The 23,077-nt window shown below is 35.6% G+C and overlaps 1 protein-coding gene across 1 annotated transcript in view; it reads right to left on the minus strand.

Moving 5' to 3' along the window:
- Window positions 1–23,077, minus strand: part of LOC127580667 (solute carrier family 35 member F5-like) — a 65,966-nt gene that overhangs the window by 25,454 nt on the left and 17,435 nt on the right. Inside the window, 9 exon segments of the mRNA XM_052034390.1 lie at window positions 14,168–14,229; window positions 14,408–14,429; window positions 14,432–14,494; window positions 18,624–18,680; window positions 18,683–18,706; window positions 19,157–19,351; window positions 19,899–19,970; window positions 21,932–21,998; window positions 22,510–22,644. Coding sequence (XP_051890350.1) covers window positions 14,168–14,229; window positions 14,408–14,429; window positions 14,432–14,494; window positions 18,624–18,680; window positions 18,683–18,706; window positions 19,157–19,351; window positions 19,899–19,970; window positions 21,932–21,998; window positions 22,510–22,644 — 697 coding nt within the window.

Here is a 23,077-nt window from a genome sequence, read left to right on the forward strand (position 1 = left end):
TTTTTAAAATAAATTTTAAATTTAATCCTTTGACTGCACTATTTGGGATCGTTGGAGACAAAGATGTAACTTTGAAGGCTTCTGATTTACACATTCTGGCTTTTATTTCTCTTATAGCCAGGAAAGCTGTATTGCTTAAATGGAAGGAAGTTACTCCGCCTACTCATGCTCAATGGTTACGGGATGTTATGTCTTACCTGAATCTAGAGAAGATTCGCTGTTCAGTTTTTGAATCTAATTTAGACTTTCAAACCTTGTGGGGACCTTTTTTGAATTATTTTCAAAATCTCTGATTTGGTAACTAAAACACAGATATTGGCTGACACTGTTACCTCTTTTTAAAGGGCTTTTCCTTTTTTTATCCCCCATCTAACAGCTTCGGTTTTTGGTAGTGGGAGTAGATTTTTTTCATAATAAAATATTTCAATTTTTTTTCCTTTATTAACTATTATATGTGATTATTTAGAGTATTGTGACCTTAAGTATAATTTAACACAACGTATTTAGTAGTACCTTTACTCTTTCTTTTGATGCATGTACTCTGTTTTTTTCATGGATTTAATAAAAAATATTGTAAAGATAGTCAGCACAGGCACGACCAACTGAGTGGCTATTTTTTGTACTGTGCATTGCTATCGTTCTAACTGTTTGTTAATACTGTAAAGGTGGAATTGTTGAGCAATCACGATACAGGTTTTGATTCAGCCCATATGAAAACCTGAATAACATCCAGGCTTGGGCTGAGAAAAATGTCTGGTCATATTTTTGGTATGAGTCAGGTAAGAACACTTGCTTTACTGAAGTTCCTGCTACTTCAATGAATTATGAATACCAGGTACCTCACTATCAAAATATCTGGGTCACCACTGACTGGGATCTTGAATTGACTACCTTATTAAGAGTATGGCAGAGGTAAGGTGCTCTGTGACAAAGAGCTCATAGTCGATCCCTAACCCTTTATTCTTAGTCAAGTTCTAGTCAGGAGGTTAATGGAATACTCACAACATGCCTGGATGGCTCCAGTTACAACCATGCCCAAAAAGTAGGCAAGTACATACCACATGTCTAATTAGCTCTGCTGCCTCCAGACCCTGTACAATTTTTCTCCATTACCAGTTCCCCACAGCTGCTGTACATGTGATCTTGAAGATACACTGCTGTATCTCACAAGATCATTCTGTTAATGCTTGCCAAGTCCTATGATTTCTACCTCCAAGAAGGATAAAAGCAGTAGTTATTACCACCAAGATTCCCTGCAAGCCAAACTAAATCTTGAATGGGATATACATCATTACTGAGTTAATATCTGGAAGTCTCTAACCAAAACCATTGTGCTTATGCCATCAGCACATATGTACATCAGCTGAAAGAGAAGTTCTTCACCTCTATCAAGGCAAATAGAAAAGGTTGGAAATAAATATTGCCTTGAATTTTTGAGAATAAGCTTTTCGTTTTAAAAAAACTGAATACGGAGAGTTAACAATGCATCATTTTATATAGGACTGTTACTCAATATCTAAGTGCTACCCAATAGAGGTTCAAGAATAATTTACATTTATATAGCACTCTCAGAGAGCAAAAATGTCCCAAGACATTTCACAGGAGCATTATTGAACAAAATTTTATAACTCTGGACATTGAGGAAGTTGGCCAAAAACATGTTCAGAGAGGCAAGTTTTAACAATAGTCTGAAAGGGGCTCAACAAAACCAAGATATTTAGAGGGGGAATTCTACAGCTTACTGTGGAAAGGTATTCCTGCCAATGGTGGAGAAACTACACTACATTAATCAATAAATTACTTATCTGAACATAAGTTCTGGAGAATATTATGGAGCTAGCAAGAGGTGGGACAGAAGAGGAGGAATTAGAAAACAAGTTTGAAAATGTTTAAAAATTGACATGTTCCTTAACCAGGAGCTGATGGAAGTCAGCTAGTATGAAACTTGGTATAAGACAGGACGTGGATAACAGAGGTTTGAATGACATCAAGCTTGTGGAGAGCAGAGTGAGGTAGCGGCCAGAAACGTTTAGTATAGTCAAGTTTAAAGGCAGAGGTGAGAATTTCAGCAGGAGCTGAGCCTGAGCAAGAAAGAATCAGACAAGGTTACGAAAGTAGAAATAAGTAGATACAGCAATGGCTCAGATATGTGCTCATCCGGGGCGAAATACCTTAAAAAGGATGCAAACTTCAGTTTGTTGCACGTATCAGAGGGTTGCGTAGGAGCAGAATCAATGGCTGGGGAATGGAGGTTGTGATAGGGGCCAAAGAAAATGGCACTGGAGTTCCTTGTATTAGTTGGAAGAAACTTCTGTGTATCTGGTACTAAATGTCAGTCAAGTGTAACAGTTTAGGCACAGTGACGTATTCAAAGGAGGAGGTAGGGAGGTGGAGAAAGGTGTCATTGTACTATGTGGAAAATGACATGTTGTTACAGAATGGTATAAAATGAGTGGACCAGTGTGGTGGTAATGCATAAGGATAAGTCCTAGAGGGGTGACCAGAGGTAATAGTTCTGGAGTCTAAAGCCATGGTTCAGAACTGTTAACTGCTAAATTAATATTGGACTTGCCCAAAGTTGGCTTGTAAAATGTTCTTTTAGAACTTTACACTGAACTTGAAATGAAACCAGGTAACTTCAGAAATGAGCAAACAGTAAGTGTTTTTTTTACGTAGATAAATGTTTATAGATCATTTACATGTAGAATTATAATATTACAAATTGATACAAGTAGAAATATTGGGAAATTGAACAACCAAAATCTATTAGATTATAGATATGTAATTTAATTTTACATTTAAAACTATTTTTAACAGCTCATAAACACACTAAACATACAATTCAAAAACTTCTTGAAGTTGAAATAGCCAAAAAGGTAAAAAAGACTATCTATACACAGCAGCTTCTATTTCCTATTATTAAAAAAAAACACATTATACCCAGCTTTTAAAATTTAGGATCATAAATCATTAATGCTCTAATCTGATGATTGATAGAAACACTTGAATTAAACAGTTTGTGGTGATTCTATAAAAGAAGTTCTAGTAAAGATAGTTAGAAGGTACGATGGAGTAAGGCAGCCAAGTTAGAGATTAAAAAAACATCCCATCAGCCTTGGATTTGATGGGACTTTTGTCATTTTAACGATTTACTGTGATTCAACTTTTGTGTATTATTAGACAGAAATTTCTGCCAGTTCCTCTGATGATATCTTCACCAAATGTTTTTCTTCCCAGAAAAGAGACAGATGGATAAAATACTACTCAAGATTATTTTTTAGAGTTATACAGCACGGAAACAGGCCCCTCAGCCCAACTTGTCCCTGCCCAGCAATTATTTTTAATTGAGAGCTGTAGAATTCACTTCTCATACTTCTTCCTTGTTTTAGTTAACATGGTTGTAACTTATTTCCTTGCATATGTTTTTATTTTTAAAGACTCATTGCACCAACCCACCAGTTCCCAGCCATTCCAATTGCTTTCTTCTTCACCTCATTTTCTTTTAACCATTTCAGAAATATCTACACAATACTGTAATTATTAGTTGAGGGAAAATTAGCAGTGGGACAATAGTCTTAAAGGTAAGAGTTAACAAAAGATTCCAAACCACATTGTAATAGTTTTGATGAAATAAAAATACTGCAGGTAAATTGTTTGAACAGCAATTTTACATAACAGCCCTCATATCATGTTCTTGCACAGAAAATGATCAGAAGAACCCAGAAATGAAAAAATAATATATAGCTTCAAAATAAGAAATCTATATGTGTAGAACGTTCACTTTAGATAAACTGACCTCTAGCATCAGAAGCAGATCATGAATGGGTCAGTTGATCTGACCAATTTAAAAAGTTGGATATTCCTTGATCTGTATTATTAGGCACCACGCAAAGTCAGTAAGACCTAAAGCACATACCATGTTGCATTAGCACAGATGACCAGAAACTATGATGTTACATGAGCACCAATTAATATTCAGGCAGAACAGGACTTGCAACAGCACTGGACTTGTGCATCTTTTGAGTCATGGGAAAACTCCATATTTTAATAACCATTCACCTTCAGATAATGATAGTGTTTAACTGATCCTGCAAACTTACCTAGGGATGCAATACACTCTCCTAGGATTGTTGAAGTTATGTCCCACCTTGCTGTCATGTGGGCATTAAGGAAAGAAGAACCATGTTGTTAGAAATGTGACAAATACTAATGCAAGGTGGTGTTATTATGGATCAACATCTTGAGGATGCAGCTCCTCCAATTTTATATCCATGCAAAGTATCCCTAAAGTTGAGTGAAATCACCTGGTTCTGTATATCACCTGATTCTCTATCACCACACTGAATTTATAGATCTGTGCCTTTACAAACACACTGCAAACATAAAATATTCAAGATTTAGGCACTCTGTTAAAAGGCAGACTGCAGCTTCAAATAACCTGAGACAAGGTGGCTAAATATTATTCAGTATCAACCTACATTCATAAAAATGAAAGCACAAAAAACAGAAACAAAATATAAAAAGGAGCATTCTATGATGAAGCATTTACTGCAGAAATTAAGTCGCAGAGCTGATTACAATCAACAGTGATTACAGGCTTAATTTAAAGTTGAGGGCTAATCATAGTTTGGCATATTCATGATGAAATCATATAATTAGTGCCAATCATATCTTGATTAGCCACGGAACAGCTCTAATGTATTAGCATACAAATTTAGTGTTACTGCATCTAGGTGAGGTATCTTAACCTTGAAAAATTAAAACATTAAATAGTTTCTACTACACTATTGAACACTCCAGGTAGTGCAGAAATAAACAGTAAATGTACAATTGATTTGGAATTTTATGATGCTAAGTATAATATAATTTGACACTACTGGTAGTCTTTGTGCACTGAAAAAATATTGTTATTGTGAAATAGGTTGCAGAGTACAATGATGTAGCCATGATGAAATTAATGGTTTCAAAATTATGCCATTTTGAAAGTGGAATGATAGTTCATGCCACTAAATACAAGGAGAAGGAAAGAAAATCTGGTGACTAGTAGGATAATGAAAATAGGATCCAGTAGGCATGAATGGGACACTGCATGAGAGAAAGGGCAGGGTTAAGCAGGAGAGTGTTTGGGGAACAGTTCAACAAGTTGAAAAACAATCTTAATCTTAGTGGCTGCCACATTAGTTCAGTTATCTCTAACCTTCCAGCCCTGTTTTGCCCATATACAATACCACGAGATACAATTAGTAATTGAGGTAAATTTATTTCAATCACATTCATTAATTTGGAAATAGTTAAAACTTGGAAGTATTATCTGACAAGTCTAAGACTTTCATAACTCCCAATAGCTACGGCAAAAACACTTTCTCCAGCTGTGTGCAGCAAAATAATTCTGAGAGCAAATAGGATCACTTAAATATTCTCCTTCAGTGTTCAAATAAGCCCTGATTAGATAACTTGCAAGTTTCCAAATGATGTACACAAAGTATTTTTATAGCTCTTAAAATCCACCTTGCTTAATTAAATTAATTGCAGTTTTGTATGACTTTGATTTGATTATAACATTTTCGGCTTGATTACTGTGCCATTAGGGCAAGTTGATTATTTACATAGCTTGATAGGCATGAGTTTTTTTCTAAAAAAAACAAAACTTTGTTGCAATATTTTATTGAAATAAGAATGAAAATGGTGGAATTCTCAACAAATCAAGGTGGAGAAGTAGGCAGAAGAGGGTAGGTTGGGAAAGGTGGAAAAATGGTGGGGGGGGGGAGAAAACTGTTGCTGCAGAAAACTGTCAAGGCAAATTAAGAATAGCTCTCAAAGGGAAGTAGATTTTACAACAAGCTGCAAGAATAAAACTTATGGTGGACTAGTTGCCTTTTTGGAGAAGAGGTCTAGAATGGATAGGAAAAAACAAATAGACAACAGATGGTTTAAATACCCATCTTTAAACTTAAGGAGCAGAGAAATAACTGGTGTTTCTTGTTCATTGCCTCGCTTTGAACTTGAAGACTCAGGACGTCCTTTGCAGAAAATTTCCTGATGTTTTGGAATGGGTCACAAGTATATGTTCAATAGGAAAAACCAAGCGATTTAGGGGTTAATGCAGGCAGATCATTAAATAGTCATGGTGAAAAATATAATCAAAATGACTATGGAACACTGACTTTTATTGAGGATTAGTACATGGATGGATAAAACTTTTGCTGCAGCCATGCAAAGTTCAAGGTGGACCACATCCAGAGCAACTTGAACACTTCTGAGCACCATACATCTGAGGAAAGATATTTTGTTCTGGAGAAGAGTTTGGTATCGATTTATCAATAGGAAATTTGGTTTTCATTTAATAAATTATGACTGCTTAGACAAACTAGGATTTTATCTCATGGAATTTTAAAATTTAAGGTAATACATATTAAATTATCAAAATATTAATAAGTGCCAATAGGTAGTTAGAGGCAAACTACTTCTGCTGGATGGGAAGTCTCGGACCAGGAAGTATAGGCTAAAAATTGCTTCTAACCCATTCAGAAATAAAGACAGGAATCAATCCCACACACAAAAGGAAACAGAAATTTTGATCTGCAGGTTTTTGCTTGGTCATTCGTTAATTTAAAATCTGAAATGATTTTTTAAAATCTATATTAAGTGATACGGTATTAAAGTTAATATATGGAGTTAGGTCAAAGATTGGCCATGATCCCAATGAAAACACTCGAGAGACTAGTCTGTTTCTGCTCCAATATTCGGCTAAGATCAAACTTGTACTCACTAAGTCCTAAATGAGACCTAAAATGCAACAGAATCCAAATTGTGCAACAGATTTGACTTCGTAAGGTGACACAAAATTACTTGGAGAAATAAAACAGGAAATGTTGAAGTACTCAGCAGATCAGATAGCAATTGTTGAGAGCAAAACAATATTAATATTTCAAGGTAATGACCTTTCATCAAAAGTCAATGAATATTTCCAGCATTTCTCCTTTTAATTTCAGGTTTCCAGCATTCGCAATATTTTGGCTTTGTACACTGGCGGATAGAGGTATGGTGGAGAGCCATTCATTATGGTTATGCTGACAGAAATACAAGTTAGCTTCCATTCTTCATCTTTCCAACAGGGTTTTCATCTAAGGTCGATTGCTACTAACTCAATACACATATTATTATATCAGGTTAATTCTACATATATGAGTGGGATTGATTCAAAGTGCTGTGAATAATCAAGAGAACTTTCATTCTATTTACTTTCATTTCATTAATTTGCAATTTATGTCATGGTGGTTCAAGCCATAGAACTAAAGTTTCATTTCTAAATGGGAGATTTGCCTGTTCCTTTTATTCATCGGCTGTTCCAACATTTCCAACACAAACTGGCAGAACATGACAGCCTACAGAACCAAAACTTCACAGGAAATGAGATTTGCACTCCTAAGCCCTTAAATCCTGAAAAACCATTCTCTAGGTCTACAAATCTGGCAAAAAGGAAATGACTTTGGAATAGATCATAGAGCTCAGAAGTAGTGATATTCTCTTAGTCTTAGTCTCATTTTTCTCAATCATGTAAACACTCCACCAGATCAACATTGCAGGTGGTAGAATAGTGTCTAACATTAGGAAATAGATAGACAGCCTTTCTCTAGTTTCCCCTTTGCTGCTCCCAGACATTGGTTATAGAATACAACTGACCTAAGTGACAGCACATTTAAAAAGTATAGGTTAATAGGAAGAAAGCATCACATTCTATGCTTGCTGTCACAATGGCATTTGTTTACAACTGCAAACAAATGAGCTCTTGAAGTGCAAAATTGCTGTGAATGTCAAGGATGGGATTTGGGATTTTAAACCAGATAAATGATAGGTTGTAACCAAAGCACCAACTCTGAAACACTTTTTCTTCTTCAGTAGCTCCCAGAACTCAGTTAACCAGGTTTCACAGATGAGGGTATTCAAGGATTGCAACACGTTTTCTCTCCCTTTCCTGACATCTGTTGGTTTTTTGACATTGACAAACACTTGAAAAACTCCCCTGAAATAGGTAGGTACAATGTTCACCCAGCTACATTTTTGCTGAACTTCCACCAGAGCAAATTCTATGCCTGAAGCTTCTACAATCTGTTTCCAGTTGGAGAATCTTTTCACATAAACATGAATTAACACATTACAGCAAAATGTTGATGCTGAAAATCAGATAAATTGAATAACTTTGAACTAAGTAAATGAGACACATACTTAGTCTTTAAAGCAATGTTTTGCTGCTAACATTTTAATGTATATTAAAAGTATTCCCTAAGTCTCTGTACCAAATAATTTAGTTGCTCACAGCAACATGTCTAACTCAATCCATCAGCATTCCCGAGGTGGGTGGGGGGGTAGGGGGTAGTTTGATGGGTGCTTTTTTTTTGGAATCATTCATTGGTGCAGACATCACTGATAAAGCTAGCAATTATTGTCCATCTCCTGTTTCCCTTCAGAAGGGCCTGTTGAGTTGCCTCTTGAACTTATTGTACTAACAACAAGGACATGTTAATATGAATGTATGGTAATGGACATGTATGGAAAAGCAATCTTTAGTCTGGAAGAGAAACTTGAATCCTTCTTAGCTGAATATTACTATGATTTGAACCTGATGACAACAAAAATAACAATGCTCTTACATATCAATGGGTTTATTTGGTCACTTAGTATGCCAAATAGCCTCCATCCCCTGTTAACTGTAAAAGAAGTATGTGAAGTGAAACTACATATGATCAGTCACAAGAAACCACTGGTGATTCTGCACCCTTGAAGCAATGAATAGGATAGAAACCAGACTGGAGAAAGTATAATGCGCGAGGACCCATGAAGGATAGGATGGTACATTCAAAAGCTTTGGAGGAGAAGGAAAAGCTGGAGATAATGGTGGCATTCAGTCAGTCATTACAATCTTGAAAGATGATGGTACAGAGCTTGAAGGCACTGACAAATTTAATGGAATATTTAGCACAGCAATCATGTATGAAGGTTCTTTAACCATCCAGGTAACACTTGGTGCACTTGCAACTCAGTTAGAATCTGCAGTTATGAAATTCTGCTCGATTTCTAGACATAGTGGATAGAAGAGAGCAATTTCCTCAACAGCAAGGCCAATAACCAGGGAATTTGGATTTAAAGTAACCAGTAGAAGGATTGGATGAGATTTGAAAATATTTTCCATCCAGATGGTGGTAGGAGTCTGGAGTTTACTCCCTGAAGGGATGACAACCCTCATTACATCTAAAAAAAAACTTCATAAACATTTGAAGTGCTGTAATGTACAAGGTTATGAACCAAAAGCTAAACAGCAGGATTAGTCTGGATAGAATTTATTTAGCTTGCATGGACTCACTCTCTGCCATAGATCCGTAGTTCATGTAATAATGCTTTCTCCCAAAACAGATATATACAAAATCTGTAATAATTATGGCAACAAGTACAAATTTGTTGGTGAAATAATTAGTTAATTTAGTTGTGACACTTCAATGGCTTTTTTCTATTTGGCTTCAAGTTGCAGTATCGATTCGGCTTAGCTTAGATATACAGAGAGTAAAGCCAGCATGAGTAAATGTAGATGTAAAATAGAGCTTGATCAGAAAACTATACATTTTGCTTTCTCAGAGAACTTTGGTGTATGGTAGAATTATTCTCCTATCAATGAGCACACACAAAATATAAAGCTGGAAATTGCCAATGATCTGCACATAAAACAAACATGCCATTTTAAGCTATTTTGGCTAAGTTTTAATCTGTTTTAAATAAAGATCACAGAAAACCACTTGCATATAACTGCTAATCTCAGCTGTAAACAATTCTTGCTATTACCATCCTGCCAACATTGACAAATCAAGGTCCATTTTTTTTATTTTGCTTCTACTAGACAGAAACTGTGACCAGATTTTATTTTTCTTGCATTTTTGTGTATTGGTGGGATGCCAATGGCAAAACAGTCCAAAGAGCTTTTGCGTCAGATCCTCATTTCCAATCACTTTTCTTTCCAAAATTAAAACAATTTTTCTTCTAAATTTAAGGCAAGGCAAAGGGTTAGCTTCCGCCCACAATAAATGTGTCTATCATTTTCTGAAGGCAAAATTTAAAGTGAGGAACAATCACAATCAGCTACAGCTTTCCACACCTTCACTCAAGTGATAATGAAGTCAATTAGAGAGTAGGAGATACCTACTGACTTCAGGCAACACAGGTGGAGAAAATCATACAATGACCTACTCTCATTTGGCATTTTTGCCTATGCACTTTTAAAGTGGGTTTTTCAATGGCAATATTTCCTTCTTTATCCAAGTTGCTAACGTTAACTCAACAAAGCCCAAAAATTAAGCCTGGAACCTTTATAGCCTTTGTAGTATTTGTACCATATCATGAAATATTTAATTGCCAAGCCTACTGGGAATAATGGTTCACTAATGATGCATGTTTTCAGGACAAGCAATTGCTTTTGTTACAAGACCAAACCTTTTGGCAGCTTTGAATTTTTAATTTGTTTTTTGAATTGCTACACAATACTCTAGGTATACAAAGCATGTTATCTACAAGCTCAGAGCACACATGGCATTTTCTCATCAATTAGAAAACATCTGCATGTATATAATCATGGATTGACTCTTCAAACAAAAAATGATGGTTGGTTAACTTACGTCAGAACCAGTCACCTCTTTTTTTCAGTATAATTTCAAAGGGGCTTGGAAGTTATTTCTGCAGTTAAACATGCTTGCAGTGATGTTTTAAATATTCTGAACACAAATCAAAAAATGAGAATAAGTGGGTGTGATTGATAGGCATTAGGAAGTGGGAGAGAAAACTATAGACTTGTTAACCTTTGTCATAGGGATTCTATACATAAGATACAGAGAATTTGAGCTGATTATATATATAAAAAAAATGAGTTTTTAAAGGGTGGAACATCTCTACTGCATTCTTTGAGCCAAAGTCTCAGATAAGTGGTGGTTATCAACTGATGTAGTTTAGATAGGTTTCCAGAAGGAATTCAGTAAGCAGGTCAGGCAGTATCTATAGAATGAAAAACATAATGTTAATGTTTCAGGTTAAAGGCCCTCCATCATAACTGGGAAAGTGAGAAGTTGGAGAAAGGATAGTGAATGAATGGAGGGTTTCTGATGAAAGGTCTCCAATCTGAAACCTATCCATCTATCCCCTATCCTCTCTGCAACTTAGAACGGCCTCATATTCTCACTGATGAAGGGCCATCGACCTGAAACAATAACTGTTTCTCTTTCCACAGATGTTGCCTGTCCTGACGAGTGTTTCCCAAATTTTGTATTTTATTTCAGATTTTTAGCAGCTGCAGTTTTTTGATTTTTATGAATTCAGTAAGGTTCTGCATAAGAGATTGTTAGCCAAATTAAACACTCATGGAAATGAGAACAAATTATTGAGTTGAATAGGAGCTTGTTAGGGATAGGAGGAAGAATAGATATGCAAGGATAGAGTATGTATTAAAATTAGAAAGATCAGCAGCATTCTCTACGAGTTGGTGATGGGATTTGAGCTTTCACTATAATTAAATAACACAAGGAGCCAAAAATATGACTTGTGTCATTAGGTCTCTCCTGGTCTCCACCCAGTCACAGATATTCCCTTCATTTTTTTCAATCCCTCTCTTAGACAATCAACACGTTTGATTTCTGTTTGCAGTTCTGGTGAAAGGTCATCAAAATTAAACATTAACCCAGTTTCCCTCAGACTAACCTGCTGAGTATTTTCAGCATTCTTGGTTTATATGTCTATTTCTGTCATCTGCTTTTTTTTTAACTTTGCGATTAAATCTCTCTTCAGTCCCCTTGTGATCCAAGAAAACCTAAACAGTTTCCCCTCACAACTATAATTTTCCCTGGTAACACCATTGTATATAGTCCCCATATCCTCACTAGTGTTATCAAGTTATTTTGGCACTGGTGGTGATTAGAACTGTCTTCAAGTTATAGCCAAACTAATCTTTTATGCAGTTCTAGCATGAGCTCACTCCTCTTATATTCTATGCCTCAGCTATTCAAGGCAAGTATCGCATATTCCTTCTTATTGATCTATCCCAATTTTGGGCATGTACTCCAAAATCCCCTTAATCATCTACATTTAGTTTCCTACCATTTGTCACGTGTTTCCTTAACTTGTTTTCCCTCTCCATATGCTTTACCTCACACTTTTCTGGACTGAATTCCATATGCTACTTTTGTACCCACCTAACCAGTCTGTTGATATTTTCCTGCAGCTTGAATCTTAACACTCGATCAACCACTTTGTTAGTTTTGGTATCAGGAATACTAACAGAGATACACAAATTAAATGGTAAATATAGGTGATTTGAATGGGATTTTAGATTTTTGAAAAGAATAAGAGAAATGTTTCATTCCTGGGGAGATCTTGGGCAAGAAAACACAAGTTAAAATGAGAGCCAGGATATTTGGGAGAGATCTAAGGGAACAGTTTATCACGCTCAGGGGTGGTTGACGTGTTAAATCCTACAAAGAAAAGCAGTAGATGCTAATTCAGTTAATGATTTTAATTTGAGATTAACACATTTTTGTTAGGCTCCGGTATTAAGCAATATCACCCTACAGACAGTCATGATGTCACTGTGAATTCAAACAGACACAGGCAGCTTATTCCTATTTCTGTGTCTGAAAATTTGATCAGGTCATTGATTGGATCTAGTCAAAATTTGCAGATCAGTGAGCTGAAGACTCCCGTGATGCTTTTCTGTTGAACTTCATCCATGGTTTAATAACTAATTCATTGTCACTATGGAGTTGGATCAAGACTTTTTATTTTTATTTTATTTACAGTGTGGTAACAGGCCCTTCCGGCCCAACGAGTCCGCACCGCCCATTTTAAACCCAAATTAACCTACCCCTACGTCTTTGGAATGTGGGAGGAAACCAGAGCACCTGGAGGAAACCCACACAGACAAGGTAGAACGTACAAACTCCTTACAGTGACGGGAACCGAACCCCGATCACTGGTGCTGTAATAGCGTCGCGCTAACCGCTACACTACCGTGCTGCCCCAATGATGTCCAAGAGTTCTCTCTTTTAAGATTTGCTTCAGACAGGAAGGGAGTTAGACCAGATTGAAGCCAAAGCATGTATGTTCTTACTCTATGTTAAGAGGCTTGGAATTTCCTGGAAACGTTTCTTTACCCACTGGATTCACAAATATGTTGTGCAAATCTTTAACTGGCAACTTGGTCCACAATAATAACTCCAACCTGATCAGTGAAGCCTTTTGTGGCCAGCTAAACCACATAGCAGGATGAACTGGCAGAGAAAGCTGTTAGACTTTGAATGTTTTTGCATATGAATGCCAGACACATTCACAAATTATTAAAATTCAATAACCTTGTAAAAGAACAAAATGTCTTTCAAGCAGCCAGTAAAATGCACTTGAGTTCTCTGCTACAATTCCCGAGTCTCAAGATCATCTACGTAGATATTAAACTGAGAGGGTATATTGTGGATTGCAGGGGATGGGACTTCTGCAATTAAAGTGACCAATAATACAGGGCCTGAGAAAAACATAGCATAAAAAAACTAACAGTTGGTAATGGTTTGTCTGAAAAATCTGCCCTTACTGATTTTCAAGTATTTTTAATCTATGCTGTGTTTGCTGAGCCTCTATATTCATGAATCATCATGCAAGCCAAACCTCTCCTTCAGTCATTTTTTTTTTAAGTCCTTCAACTTAAATCGGTTAAATAGCAATGTAAGGAATAATATGTTTCATGAAAATAAATTCTACTACCAAAACTGGTATTTTTTTCCCCAAGATAAAAGTGTGGCTAAATAATCAGTATGTTTCCCAGTGTTTTCAATTAAGCCTTGACTGCATCACTTCAATTAAAAAATATTTATTACAATAAAATATATATAATTTCATATTATAATGCAATGTCTATCCCTAAAGCTTTCGTAAAATGCATCATTAATACTGGAACTTATTTTGCGAGTTAGTAATTGATAGTGTTGAATTAAATACGCTGTATTAATTATCTTGCACTATACTTTGCAATAGCTCTGCCATGAACAAAAATAACTTCTAGACATTGCAAAATTTAATATGTAAAGGTTAACAAAACCTAAGGTATTTTTAAAAAGTGTTAGTTATAAAGAGGAGTGAGATCCTTTACCTATAGTGCCTTTTCCCTCTGTGTCATTACTTGAGAGACTTACAAGTGTAACACCACCAATGCTAAAAAAGCAAAAACAAACATTGTTAATTTTATGTTACATATCAATCCTGCAAGATGAGAATGAAGTTGCATTGTCGAGGAAATACTTTCACTGAGTAAAAGACACCAAGTACAACTAAAGTACTTAATTGAAAAAAAATGATAGGGTGAAAATGTTATTGATAAATCAATACATACCATAAAATTACTGCTAATAATTGGATAATGTAAATCTGTCTCCACTGTTGCTAGGGAACATAGCAGCCAGAAGAAGGGTGAAAAGTCCTGCAGAAATAAAAATATTCAAACAACCAGCAAATTAACTTTGAAAAGTAAAGTCATAGAATTTATGATATAGATTTCTTAGGAATGTATTTTACCATAGCTATTAGATTAGGGAGCTTAAACACATCAAGATCTTAATTAAGAGAGAAAGCATACAATTCATTTTATTTTTAAATAGGTCAATATGTTAATTAAAATTACAACGTAATACATAATTACTAGTGAATCTCTTATTGTAGTAATTGTGGTCCGAGGATACAGGTTTGGGACAGATTAAGCAGGTAGGAGCCATAATGATGGGAGTAAATGGGATTAGGCAATTAGAGTTGCAGAGGGTGTTATCAGCTGGCCGAGCTATTTTAAGGAGCTGCTTCCCTTTTAATAAATATCTCAAAAGATGTATCTAGACAGAATAACAGTTAAATTATACTAGAAAAGGGACTTATTTTGTTTTCTGAATAAATGTTCAAATAAATTACATCTCACTTACTGGATTGTATCTTTTAGCATTTACGAATTAATCATTTATGAATTAATGTGTACCACTTTCAACATATAATTAACTTTTGAACTATTTATGTCCTTATAAAACATTTATGGTTACCAAGTTTGTTCATGGAGTTATACAGCATGGAAACAGGCCCTTTGGCCCAACTCTTCCATGCCAACCAAGTTGACTTCCTGAGCTACAGCATTTGCCTCGTTTGGTCCATATCCTCTAAAACTTTTCTATCATGTACCTGTCCAAGTGTCTTTAAACATTGTAATTGTACCCGTTTGTACCATATCTTCTGGCAGTTCAGGTAGCAATGACTGAATAACACTAGATGGCACTGTTGCAAGTGATTTTTGTTTTTGGCATTTAATTCATTTTTATCATTAAAAGGATGCTTCTTTTGGCAAGGTACTTCCAAATACTATTAATTGTACCACCATCTCTCTGGAATATACACATAGAAAAGGATTGAGGAATTGCTCCCCCATCCCAGCTGCACCTTTTGGCCCCTCTCAAGCGAACAACTATATTTTGTTACTGTAACATGGGAAATAACTTAATCAGAGGGCCATGAATAAATGATTTTCATTTTAACTTCAAATAGCAGTGAGTGGGATGGTCAAAGCATCTCTCTGTTAAAGTTTGATTACAATTAAAAACAGAATTTGCCAATGGTTAGTGCCAATTATTAACGAACAATTATAGTCAAATAAGAATAAAATGTGTTGGTAGTAACACAAGAGATCCAGTCGCATCTGAAAAGAGGAAAAAAGAGGTTAAAGTTTTTATTCATCAATTGAAAATGGAAGTACTGAGATCTTTATAGAAAAAAGGGAGAATAATTAATAGTCAATTTCATTTTTTTTAATTTTCAAGTATTTTTGGATTCACAGTATATTTTCTGCCAATGAAGACAATGTGTTTCGGATGCAAGATTAAACCAATATTCCACATTAGTGGAGGGACGAATGGGAATTAGGCTTAAGATTTTAAGATCTTTACTTGGGGTGCTTAACTGAATTACTAAAACCTATGATGGCATTATGCAAAGTGCAAAATGATCAACTAAATGCACAACATCGTCTCTACTGATTCTGTCCATTCTGCACAGAATATAATTCCATTTGATAAAGCTCTGGCCATGTATCAATTGAAAAGAAATGCTGTACACAAAATCAAGGAAATTCAGTAGCCTGTTTACAAAACAAAACGAGCTACGTTGCAAACAAGTATGAAACAAAAACACACAATGAACATCAGCTAAAATGTTTTTTTTTAAAATAAATATATTTAGGACTTTCAATGAGAATGTATGCTAATGAAAGCTAAGTAAAGGCAAGACCATAACGGACAATAAGGGAAATGGCAAATGTTAAATAAATCCAACAGTTATATGATTTTTCTAGCAGAGGAAATGGATAAATTACCAACAGTTCAAAGAGCCTATTGCGGAGGAGAAATTTATGGATTTAATATAGGTTTAAAAATACAGCAAGGAGAAAAATAATGGTTATAAATTGATAAATCACCAGAATCTGATGGCTTCCATAAAATAGTGTAATAGAAATGCAAAAACTTTGAAAGTGTGTTCAGAATTTTGTCTTTGGATTGAGGAAACTGGAAATATCATTCCAGTATTTAAGAGGGTGGACAGAAAGCAAACAGGTTAGTTCAGGTATATGTTACCAGAATTTAAGAGATAGTGTGACTGAGCAGGTGGTCAATAATAGGTTGGACAGAGGAATGCTTATGGTGCTATCTCTATGGATATAAAAGGAATTTGCCAACATTGCATACAATTGATAATTAGTAAATGAGAGAACTGGAAGTAGCCTTGGGTGGGTAGTTGACTGGGGGAGGAGACATGTAGAGATAAAGGAAATATAAACATCATCATCCCCTCAGCACTAATTAACAAGCTTCAAAACCTGGGCCTCTGTACCTCCCTCTGCAAATGGATCCTTGACTTCCTTATCAGGAGACCACAGTCATTTGCAGATCAATAGTAACATTTCTTTTTCACTGACAATCAACACAGGCACACCTCAAGGATGTGTGCTTAGCCCACTGCTCAACTTTCTCTATACTCATAACTGTGTGGCTAAGTTCAGCTCAAATGCTATCTATAAATTTGCCGATGACACCATTGTTATTGGTAGAATCTCAGATGGTGATGAGGTGGTGTACAGGAGTGAGACAGATTGGCTGGTTGAGCAACAACAACCTCACACTCAATGTCAGCAAGACCAAGGAATTGATTGTGGACTTCAGGAAGAGGAGACCAGGAAAACACACACCCGTATTCGTTGAGGGATCAGCGGTGGAAAGGATGAGCAGCTTCAAGTTCCTGGGCGTCGACATCTCAGAGAATCTACCTTGGGCCCAACACATTGTCGCAAACACGAAAAAGGCATGCCAGCGGCTCTACTTCATTAGGAATTGAGGAGATTTGGTATGTAAACAAGATTCTTAGCGAATTTCTACAGATGTATGGTGGAGAACATTCTGACTGGTTGCGTCACTGTCTGGTATGGAGGCTCCAATGCACAGGATCAAAACAGGCTGCAGAGGGTTGTTGAATCAGCCAGCTCCATCACGGGCACAGCCCTCCCCACTATCGAGGACATCTTCAAGAGGCAGTGCCTCGAGAAGGCGGCATCCATCATTAAGGAACCTCACCACCCGGAACATGCGCTCTTCACGTTTACTAGCATCAGGGGGAGGGTACAGGAGTCTGAAGACCCACACTCAATATTTCAGGAACGACTTCTTCCCCTCTGCCTACAGATTTCTGAACAGTCCACGAACACTATCTCATTATTCCTCTTTTGCACTATTTATTTATTTTTGTAACATATAGTAATTTTTATGTCTTACACTGTACTGCTGCCACAAAACAACAAATTTCATGAACATATGTCAGTGATAATAAACCTGATTCTAAATATATAGCTAAAATAACCTTGAAGAACACAGTGCTTGACCAAAGTTTTCATATGGCATGAAGTTTGGTATTGTTCTGATTCCTCAAGGGAGTCAGACCATAAATGCTTACATTATAAGGACAGGATACATAAATTTGATTTTTTTTTAAATATCAGAATTAGGAAGTTGAAGATGATCTAAATAAGGTACTTAAATTAGCGAACAGATTTGGTAGGTCAGCTACAGAGAAGCTACTTCCTATGAGGTAATCCAGAAAAAGATGCATTATAATCTTAAAATTAGAGCCAATCCATTTAGGAATAAAATCTGAAAGCACTTTGTCCACACAAGGCATTGAAGATCTGGAACTCTCTCCCAAAAGTTATGGACATTGGACATATGAAATGTTCAGTTTTCTTTTGTTAGTACCAAGAGATACTGCGTTAAAACAGGTAATATAGTTGAGGTACAGACCAGCAATGATATGAGTGGAAAAATCAGGATTAAGGGTTTGATTAGCCTTTTCCCATTCCAAGAATCTACTTTCAGATTGGTCAACTGTGTTTTGATTATACAGCAACATGTATTTTGGTAATAGCTAAGATTTTTTTTAAACACAAATTTAACAAAACCTAACACACTCTTTTTCAGAATTATTTTTCTGTACAGTGCAAGGGACAAAGTTAAGACTATGAGCACACAACTTACCAGAAGTAGAGGACAAAATATTAACAATTGCAACCTGAGTGTCAGACAATGCTTCTGGTAGGAAAAGTTTGCCAGAACACCCACTAAAAATTAATGGTACAATTCAAGTCAAAATGTACACAGTTGCTAATAATTTATATCTGTTGCACTGATATTTTTATTCAACAATTTTAATTGTAAAACATACATTATAAATATTTTAACAGTAAAAACTATTTAGAAATATATAATTCCAACACAGTAAGTCAAATGATGCTAATAATATTTATGAATGTATATTAAATAATATTATGAGATTAAGTCAATTGCAGTATATTTTCTGGTATCCCAATTAATCCAGATGCAATACTTATGGGGTGAAGAATATATCCACATGCAGTTTTCCAAAGAAGACGAGAAATGTACACATATACTGTTTATATAGAAACTCCACACTACTTTCAGAGACTCATTGGTTTACCCTTCAGACTTTAGTAGGGTTTTAATCATTTGCATGGACTAGTTATATGAAATAAAAACACAGTAAGAGGTACTAACCACAAAGCAGAAGAAAAAGCTGATTTTTGCTACTTGTGATATTGTCAGTTTGCCAACAGATTTCATTGCCGCTTCATGATCCTTTGCTGCTGGATAGGACATCCTAGAAAGCTTTGCTTCAAATGCGTGATGAGCCGGAAGCTGCCGCACCTCCATAATATTACTGAATCTAACACGTGTCTTTTTTAGAGCTATAAGTAAAGCAAAATCATCCAAAATTTGAGCATTTCTTTGAAGTAAATATTTATTTCTTTAATAATGAAAAGAGAAAATGATGGAAACCACTCAGCAGGCTATAAAAGACTTTTGAGATAGAAGATTCCCATATGTCAACAGTATTATTCTTCCTAACATAGTTTAAAATTAGCGTGAAGCTGTATATGAATTCATAAACTCCTTGAAAGTCTGAAAGGAATCATTTAACAACTCTGTTGTTGGGTAACTCAGATGAGTACTATTCATCAGTGCTATTTCTTGTATCAAGAGAGATTTGTAACAATTATTATATAATATTGTATGTTTCTTGCAAGCAAAGCAATAACTCATAATTCATTAAATAAGAGGAAAAGGACAGTGTGATCCACATCATGGGGTACAGAAAACATGGTTTTGAGTGGTGGAAGTTAGCAAGATAGGTGGAGGACTGAATGGGATTGTGACATATGTTTCTCAGAGTGATCTATCTTAATATTGGTCTGCCTTGAAGGTACCGATTAAGTCTCTAAAGTTGCAACCTACCTGGATTGTTGTCATTATTAGCTTTATCATTGGCAGAATCATGAAACTTCACTGGGATATACAGGGGTCACTCTGCAAAATAAGGAGAAAAAAAATTGGCAACTAGATAAATAGAATCTTACAAAAAACAATAATTCAGTAAAAGAATCATTTTCAGAACAATATTCTATGTTGGAAACTTAACTTTACACAATATCTGAAACTAAAAATAGATACTTATTTTTAATCACCATAAAAGTTTATAGTTGCAATTAGGATTTCATTTATAAATTATATTTTTATATTCTCCATTGGTTCCTAATTTTGCCTTTTTCTTTTATTTGGAATTGTAAATTTGCCACAAAGCTTCCATTTGAGGCTTTTAGAGTGTTTTCCAGGAGATAACTGAGAAGCAACAAGCATTATTCTTCATTCAAGAAGACTTTTTTCCAACCATCTGCTCCTTCATTGACAACTACTTGTTTTGTATAAAATCTCTGCTCTACACTGATTGTCAATAATAAGGTGGTATCATGGATTTATATACTTGGCTCCATCCTTCTCTGATGTTCATTTCATATTATTCTAACTATCTCTTTTTGAGACTGAAAAGAATGATGCAGCAATAGTTTTAATTGGAGTCATAACTGCAGCATTGTGCGGCTTAAGCAGATATCAGAGTTTCATGGAACCACCATGGAGATAGCTCCTGGATTACCAGTGGGAATGATTTGATGAGTAGGTGCTCAAGACTGCTGCTAGGACTCACAGGGGTGGTGACTGGCATAAGATTCAATCACTAAAGGGGCTCAAAGGGCACTCATGGATAGAGGTGTGGGGGGAGGGATTAGTGGATGAATGCCTGAGTAGACCAGGTGTAAAGAGAATCAACTTCTGCTGCTCTAGGCTCATGTGGAAACCATTAGAGTTTCCATTTATATAAATGGATCCAAGTTTAATATTTCTGCATTCTTTATCCATATACTTACATGAATAATTATACTCTTTAGTATATATTTTTCTTAAACTTTTTCAGATTAAGAAGCAGGTACACTTTGAGTTTTGGATTGAAATGTCATTCAGGTGCAAATTACCCTGGTCTTCAGAAGGGAAGATAGGGGTCAAGTTTCACTGAAACCAACTCGTCCAAGTATAAATTTCCATCAACCATAATTGTTATCTATCCTTTGCATTAAAACAATTGATTAAAAATCCATGGAATAACTTAGTTCATTATGGATATTTAATTAGTAGGGATCAAGACTGCAGACACAATGAACTGAAACAATTGTGATCCTGCAAAGAAATGAAGTAATATTAACCAAACTATTTTAATATCTGTATTAACAATATACATAGAGTGAATCCTGTGTTACAACCTACTTGCTCTTATAGAATTTATATGTCACTACTCAAAAATCTGAGATACGGAATAAAATTCACTTCTTATGCAATTTATGTGGGGGGGAATAAATAGATAAACATAAAATGAAAAGGAAACAAACTAATTTTGCCTTTTATTTCTTTTAACTCTCATTTCTTGATGCATATGCAGATAATACCACTTATAGCATGGTAGGTTCATTTTGCTCTCTTACATATTTGACATGCGTTTAAGTCTCCATTCAAGGTGATACATGGAGATACAAGAGGCTGCCACCTCCACCTTCCCTCCCCACATCTGGCTCCATCTGCCATTTTTTCATCTCTCCTTATCTGCCTCTACGTATCACCATCATTTTCCAGCTTTCAGTTTGCTCAGATTACAGCATCTGCATTAGGGCTAGGGTTGCAGTCACTTGTATATTCCAAATGCGGCTCGCTGGCCACATAAGAGATTTGCTTTAGGAAACCGATGAGGGCAATCTCTGAAGTGCACCTCCCCCCCTCCCCACAAACAGCAGCTGCAAAAGAAAAACATCCTACAGGAATGCATCCCCACTTATAACATGGGAAATTGGGTTTGGTGTTATGGAAATTTGTGTAATGGACAGCTTTCTAGGAACGCAACCCCTCTATAATACATGTACAAAATTGCTTGCAACCTTGTATACTCACCAAGGAATCATTCACACTAGTGTCGGTAGTACAAGTTGCAAGATAACTTTCAGCATCTGCAAACTTGAAAGACAAATGAATAATTTATTAAACTGACACCAGAAACAGCATACCAATGTGATAAAATTGATTGTGGTAAACCTACTAAATTCGAGTAACAATTAATCAAATGTTTCTGTACTGGTTATACTTCTGACTGAACATTTATTGTAACCATAAATTAGAGAACCCCATCTTAAAGCAAAGCTATAAAGCTTTCAACAGGATCCCTCATGGCAGACTGATCCAGAAGCTTAAAACACATGGGATCCATTGCAAATTGGTAGATTGGATTCAAAATTGGCTTGGTCAATGGAAGACAGAGGTTTGTGGTACAGGGGCTGTTATTCTAACATCATGGGCTGAAGGGCCTGTGCCTGTGTTGTACTGTTTATGTTCTTAAACTTAAGACATCCACACCTGCAGCAACATATAGTATTTGTAGTACAATTGTCTTTGAATTTCTTAAAAAAATGTACATGCAAGACTCAGGTTGGTCACAATGTATTTCTCTATACTTAGGAGGGCTACTTACCAATGCAACATGCCTTCCATTGGTACACTGCTCCCGCCATGGCTTCCAAACAAGGAATCCAATAAAGTAAAGTACAAACATGGATGCTTTGGCAAATGTACTAAAGAAGGGTTTCTCATACTTCTTAAATATATACTGAAAAGAAACAAAAAACATGATTAAAACTTCCTTAAAGACCTAATATGCCATGTTATCCTCTGGTAGCATGCCACATTAAGGATTTTATCTGCTCTCTAAACCTTTGTACCCCTCCCAAAACAGCACAATATGTAAAAATTTTGAATAGTTAAAGAAATTTTTAATGGTAACTTTTGCAAAGCACATTTCCAGGTATACATACATATATACAATGTTATACTTATAAACAGCAATGTTATGAATTATTTAAACAAAAGTACACAATACTCTGCTTATAGTAGATGTTATAATTCTAAGCCACAGTACCATAAAAATAACCTGTTATTTAAATTTGTATACTAATGATAATCATTTTTCTAATATGCACATGTTTTATAAAGTAAGATCGAAATAAGGGAAAATATATAATCATATCTATGTTTCTAAGCGT

Source organism: Pristis pectinata, chromosome 1 (assembly GCF_009764475.1).
Source record: "Pristis pectinata isolate sPriPec2 chromosome 1, sPriPec2.1.pri, whole genome shotgun sequence".
In the NCBI taxonomy this organism is placed as follows: domain Eukaryota; kingdom Metazoa; phylum Chordata; class Chondrichthyes; order Rhinopristiformes; family Pristidae; genus Pristis; species Pristis pectinata.